Here is a 7000-nt window from a genome sequence, read left to right as displayed (position 1 = left end):
CGAGTCGGTTCCGACCCATAGCGACCCTGTACAGGGTTTCCGAGGGTGTAAATCTTTACAGGAGTAGAAAGCCTCATCTTTCTCCTGCGGAGCGGCTGGTAGTTTCGAACCGCTGACCTTAAGGTTCGCAGCCCGATTCGTAACCACTACGCTACCAGAGCTCCTTTTTTGCTACAATAGCTGTGACAAAAACCCTAAGGTTGCAAGCTTAAAATATTTACTGCCTGACCCTTTTCAGAAAAAATTTTTTCAACTCTTGCCCTAGTACCATTTTAGAAAAATTTTCCATCTATAAAATTAATTTTATTTTTCTATGTACAATTTTATTGTCCCCTCCCTTCCCTTTTAAAAAAAGTAGATCTAGTCAGTATACCTGGGAGCTCGGTGACTCCGTGCAATAAGCGCTGGATTGTGAACCACGTGGAAAGATGAGGCTTTCTGCTGGCGGGCAGAGGGGGAGGGGCTTGAAACCCTAATCAGGATCACTGTGAGTTGGAAGCGACTCCGTGGCACTTAACAACAATTTATATACCATAATGCTCGCTCACCTCTTTAATATGTACAGTTCATTGGTCTTTAGTGTTTTTACACAGGGATGCAAAAACGCTCACCATTCTTTTTCCAACACGTTTTCATCACCCCAAAAAAGAGACCGTGCAAAGCCCTCTTTTGCATTCTTTTGTCAAAGGCATTTTGCTTTTGATTTCATTTAGAAACATAAGCCATATATAGAGGGAATTTCCTTGGACAGTTTCTGAGATGTTTTGAGAGGGCTTCAAAAAGTTCCTGGAAAAATGAAATGAAAAATGGAATTTTTCCACAAACTTTTAAAGCCTCATTGTATAATCCTCTCAAAGAGATGCCAATTTTTGAAATTTTTTTTTTATTATGTTATATTTGTTTGGTACTAATTCAGCTATTTTCTCTCCAGTTCTAAATAAAGAGTTCCTGGTGTGATGTTTTAGGGTAAGTACTGCACTGCAAACCACAAGGTAAGCAGTTCAAACCCAGCAGCAACTCCTTGGAAACCCTATAAAATGTTGCTATGAGTCATAACTGATCCAATGGCACACTCAATAACAGCAAAAACAATTCAGCTATTTTCTTTCCTATTTTAAATAAAATCTAATTTCATAAAGAGTGCAAAGTATTAAACCCTCATTCACTTATGAAAACTAAGAAGTTATGCTGACCAAGAAAATAGATTTATTTTACTGGTTATATTTTAGAAGAAAAATGAAGAACTTCATTTAAAATAAAATCTTTATTTTATATATTTTTAGGACTTTTTCAGGTCTTAGGATCTGTGCAACAATTACTCAACTCTGCCATTGTAGCTCAAAAGCCTCCATAGAATATGTACAAATGACTGTGTTCCAATAAAACTTGACAAAAGTTTGCAACTGGCTAGATTTGGCCCATGAGCCAGTTATTTGAGGATCATGATTTAAAATACTACTTGGATTGATTTTTTTTTTTTTTAAGTTTTTATTGTGAATTGAGTGATGCTTTACATGGGGGAACATCAGTTTTGCTTTCATCGTTTCATTGCAATGATTGCAATCTGTGCATCATCATTCAACAGTATTTGCTTCTATTCCTTCAGTGTTTGGTTTTTTTTGGGGGGGGTGGCGTTGTGGGCTGTAGACAAAAACACTCAGGAATATATAATCTTTTAAACAACCAAAGGACACATTCTGCAAGTCGGTCCCCTGGCCACCAACACGTGGCTGTCAGCACACAGCCTTTCTTAATTTGGATAGATTCTTATAGTCTTTATGGTTCAGAGGGTAATGTTACCACTTTATACTTACATTTTCACCTACATTGTCTCAATTGCTTCTCATAGTTGTGAGGTTTGCTGTTGTTAAGTGCTGTCAAGCCGGTTCGGACTCAGAGTAACACTGGATAGGGTTTCCAAGGAGCTACTGATGAGCTTGAAGTGTCAACCTTTTGGTTCAAACCAACTTGCTGTCCAGAGCATCAACTCACAACACCACACCAGGATTCCAGTTGTGTGGTGGAGGTGTGGGCATATAAATGTTGACTCAGTGTCTGTTTCCATTATAACAAAATAAGAAAGATATAAGATACATTGGCTGAAATCTCATTTGCGCCCTAATTTTGATATGTGTGATGAGAAACAGACCTGTTGCTTGCATTATTTCTCAAAGATCTTACTGATAGGAGGTTGATTATTAGTTTGTGCATTCTTTCTTTTATTCTTCCTTTCCCTTCGTTTATCGTATAAAAAAGGAAGATGCTATTATTCAGTACATGAAGGTTAAATTTTCTTTTTTTTTTTGATTCATAAAATCCTTAAGGGATTTTTTAGAAAATTTTTCTGTAATTATCTTTTTTCTTTTTTTTATTGTGAATTGAGTGATAGTTTACATGGGAGAACATTGGTTTTATACCATCGTTTCATTGCAATGATTACAATATCCTCGGTGCATCATCATTCAACAGTATTTGCTCCCATTCCCTCTGTTTTGTTTTAGGGGGATGTGGGGAGATGTATATAAAAACACTCAGGAATATATAACAATGAAAAAAACAAAGGGCACATTCTGCAAGCCTGCCTCCTAGCCGCCAGCACTCAGTCCCTTTCTTTCCGTGAGTCTAGCACCCTCAGCTGCTCCGTCTCTCCAAGTCCTCATCTCTGCCTCCATCTCTGGTGTTGCTGCCTCTCTGGATAGGGTCCCACATTCTGCTCGTGCTCTTCTCCCTTGATGATCCTAGGCTCCTCTGTTTCTGGACTGTAAGATTAAACTACCCCCCAGTTTTTGTTACAAAATTTCTACCTTTACAGTTGTGACAGTCACAATTAGTCATGATAACAATTACTAATTATTGAAACATAAGAATCTTATCCTCATCTCTTTTTACCAGACCCGTCTACACAAGATGAAAATTATTCAGTGGGGACTCTACTTCCCCCCACACACTCTTAAACTAAATTCCCTCTTGAAACCTTGTAAGCCAGTCACTTCATGCCTTTATCGCCCCCTCATTTTAGGTAGCCAATGTTTTAATTTGCCTGTCCGTATCTACCCTGTATACAGAGGGGAACTTGATTTTTCTTGTAGTAGTCAATCATACTGCCATTTTTGTTTTGGGTTTTTCCTGCAGATCTTTCTTTGAAGACTTATCTTCTGTCACTCTAGCTGTACCAGCCTGGTGTGCTTGTCCTTTCTATGGGACTGTCCCACCTCAGAAGCTTCTGGATGGGGCTAAGGATTCTACCTCTGGTCCTATAAAAGCCTATTTCACTGGGCAAATTGTAGAACCCCTTTTAGGTATTCCAGTTATAGCCTGAAGACGGGCTTACAAGCTTTCTGTAATTATGTTTCTCACATTCCTTTCTATCCCACTCAAGTGTCTGTTTTACAATAGTAGGCAAGGGAAACCAGTATTCCTAAGACAGTCAAGCATCTTAGTATTGTTTCCCCTCTTGAGACTATGCTTTGATCCCTGTATCACAGAGCCCTGTTGTTCTGACGGTGAATGTTTTGAATTTATTGTTGTTTAAGTGCCATGAAGTTGGTTCCTACTCATAGTGCCCTGTATAGGGTTTTCACGGAGTGGCTGGTGAGTTTGAACTGCTGACCTTGTGGTTCAAACTGACCTGTGGTCTAATGCTTATCCTACAGTGACACAATAGGACTCCATGAATTTATAGACTCTTTCAATTTATTTATATATTATGTATTTATTTATTTATAAATGCTATTTTTGCTTCCTTTTTTTAGAGGCTAGAGATGCTATGAGATTGTCATTTCATCCTTTGTGAGAATTCGGCCCAGAGATGGAAAACTTCATTCTCTATGAGGAGATTGGCAGAGGAAGCAAGACAGTTGTCTATAAAGGACGGCGGAAGGGAACAATCAATTTTGTAGCTATTCTTTGTACTGATAAGTGCAAAAGACCTGAAATAACCAACTGGGTGAGTCAAATGTTTTCCTTCCAGCTGGGGAATTTAGTCACTATAGGAGACACCACATTTTCAACATGCAATGTGTGACTTTTTCTCTGTTCATGCCACCAATCCTGAAAAATGACTACTACACATACCTAAGTAATTAGGGTTTTTGTTGTTATTTTTAAGAGTCAGGGGAAATATATATGATTATACTAGAGAATTTGCTTTTTAAAATTTAGAGTATGGATTATGAGGATTCTGAAAGAAGGACATTGGGTGAGAATGACTAGGGTTTGAAGTAGCTGTCCCACTTTTCGGTATAGGGCTCTGGGACCACACAACCTAATAGGGTTGTAAAAACTGAAAAATGTAAAATATGTAAAGCACACTCTTTCATGATGGTTCTTATATCATAGCTGTTTTTGGAATAAGAAATGTACAAAGAATATACAGAGTGAGATGGAGCTACACAGCATGGGAAGAGGGATGTGGGGACGTACAAGGTGGGGAAGAAGGTCACAGGAGTGTTAATTGATTTGGAAAGGTCACAGTCTTGTGTCTGATTTGTTGCTGACTCCTAAGCCCAGTAAAGCCTCTGCTTTCTTTAATCCCTGGTGGCAATGTAGGATAACCACTAGACTGCTAACCACAAGGTGGGCAGTTCAAACCCACCACCTGCTATGTGAGAAAGATGAGGCTTTAAGCTTCTGCAAAGATCTAAAGCCCTTGTTTCAAAGGTGATTTTTTTTGAATTTATTGTTGTTTAAGTGTCGTTGAGGTGGTTCCTACTCATAGCGACTCCAGAAACCCTATGCAGGACCGCTATGAGTCAAATTCAACTCAATGGTAGTGGGTTTGGTTTTTTTTTATTTCACAACAAAGGTGTATTGAGTATCTTCTGTGTCAGAGGCAGATCCTGTCCTTGTGAGTTGATGGTTCAGTAAGAGAGGCAAGATGGGGAAATCAAGGTATGTTTACACTTTCCATTTTAAGGCTTGTTTGACTTCCTTTCTAGGTGATTTAGCTCTTGGGAACTCCCACATCTCAGGCTTTGCGGAAACATTTCTTTCTTCACAGTTCATCTTTTGTTGATTTGTTGTTAAGGTTAGCCAAGTTGATTCTGACTCATAGTGACCCAGTGCACAATAGAATGAAATCAGTGCCTGATCCTGTGCCATCCTCACAATTGTTATGTTTGACCACATTGTTTCTGCCACTGTGTCAGTCCCTCTTGTTGGGGTCTTCCTAATTTTCTTTGACCCTTCACTTAACCAAGCATAGTGCCCTTCAGGGGCTGATCTCTCCTGACAACATGTCTATTGTACAAGAGACAAAGTCTTACCATCCTTGCTTCTAAGGTGCATTCTGCTGCTGGTTTCTTCTGTTTGTTTTCTTGTACTGAGTTAATCTTGTGGGTGTGTGTGTTTTGTTTGAGAATTTCTTCATTGTTTTAATGTTTACAAAATCTTGGATTTTTGTTTTCTTGATTTGACCTGAAGTTGTGTTACATTTCTTTGAGGTTACCCTGTAATTTGTTAATTTCTTCCCCAATTTAAAACAGTCTGTTTAACCTTGAAATCTACTTGACTTCCTTGATATTTGGTGTTCTGTAACTATACTTTTCCCTCTTTTTGCTTTGTAGTTGTCTTTACTATAGATTGATATCTCTGATTCCCTATCTTCAATTTTATAGTTTTGTTTTACTCTGGATGCTTCTGTTGTTGTTGTTGAATGTCATCAACTTAGTTCTGGCTCATATCGACCCTGTATAGGGTTTCTAAGGAGCAGCTGGTGAGTTTAAACTACTGACCTTGTGGTTCAAACTGACCTTGTAAACCTATATCTGGATTGAATTCTGGGTGGTGTTGCCATGTATGACAGTCTCCAGTTGTTGTCTGATGCTGTTGGTTTTCAGCCCTAAAGATTCCCTTTCGTATTTTTTGTAAAGTTGGTTTGGTTTTTACAAATTCCTTTAAATTCTGTTTTTGTGAAAATGTTCTACTTTCACCATTGTATTTGAGGGATACGTTTGCTGGGTATATGATTCTTGGTTGGCAGGGAGACAATTTTGTATGTCTCCCTGTTGCCTTCCTGCCCTCATAGTTTCTGCTGAGAAATCAGAATTTAATCTATTGGTTTTTCTTTTGTAGGTAACATTTCGTTTTTCCTGAGCTGCTTTCCAGATTCTTTTCTTGTCTTTGATTTCAGTGAGTTTAATTATGATATGTCTTGGTGATTTTTTTGGGGGAGGTCTATCCTGTTTGGGGTTTGGTCAGCTTCTTAAATGCTTATTTTCTCTTTAATGATGTTCGGGAAATTTTCTTCCTGCATCTCCTCAACTATCTTGTCTGTGATTTTCTTTGTCTCGTCCTATTCTTGAATTCCTGTCACCCATAGGTTATTCCTCTTCTTGTCTCATATGAATGTTAGAATTTCTGCAGATTTTTTTCATTGTTTTTTCTGATTATTTTTCTAGTTTACTAGTATGGAGAGATTTATTTTCAAACTTGCTAACTTTGGCTTCCATTGATTCTTATCTACTCCCTTGCCTTATCAGTATATTAACTACAGTGCTTTATCTATGTTGTTTAATTTTTCCTGTAGTGTCTTTCTGATTTCTTTCTTGTTTTGCTCAACCTTTCTGTCAATCATTTTGTTGTTGTTAGGTACAATCAAGTTGGTACCGACCCGTAGCGACCTTATGCACAGCAGAAAGAAACACTGCCCGATCCTGTGCCAACCCCACTATTGTTGCCACATTTGAGTCCATCGATGCTGCCACTTGGCCAACCCATCTCATTGGGGTCTTCCTCTTTTTCTCTGATCCTCCACCTTACCATACATGATGTCCTTCTCCAATGACTGCTCCCTCCTGACAATATGTCCAAAGTATGAGAGACAAAATTTGGCCATCTTGGCCTCCAAGGAGTACTCTGGCTGCACTTCTTCCAAAATGGATCTATTGGTTCTTTTGGCAGCCCATGACACTTTGAATATTCTCCTCCAGCACCATAACTCAAAGGCATCAATTCTTATATGTTCTTCCTTATTCACTGTCCAGCTTTCGTATGCGTATGA

At 38.6% G+C, this 7000-nt stretch overlaps 1 protein-coding gene across 1 annotated transcript in view; it reads left to right on the top strand.

The window, feature by feature from the left end:
• Positions 1–3808: 3808 nt before the first annotated feature.
• Positions 3809–7000, top strand: part of ULK4 (unc-51 like kinase 4) — an 892765-nt gene continuing 889573 nt past the window's right edge. The window contains exon 1 of the mRNA XM_006868826.1: positions 3809–3946. Coding sequence (XP_006868888.1) covers positions 3809–3946 — 138 coding nt within the window. The remainder of the gene's footprint in view (positions 3947–7000) is intronic.

Source organism: Chrysochloris asiatica, unplaced genomic scaffold, assembly GCF_000296735.1.
Source record: "Chrysochloris asiatica unplaced genomic scaffold, ChrAsi1.0 scaffold00124, whole genome shotgun sequence".
NCBI classification, from domain to species: domain Eukaryota; kingdom Metazoa; phylum Chordata; class Mammalia; order Afrosoricida; family Chrysochloridae; genus Chrysochloris; species Chrysochloris asiatica.
Note: the sequence above shows the minus strand (reverse complement) of the source record. Positions and strands in the feature narration are given on the sequence as shown.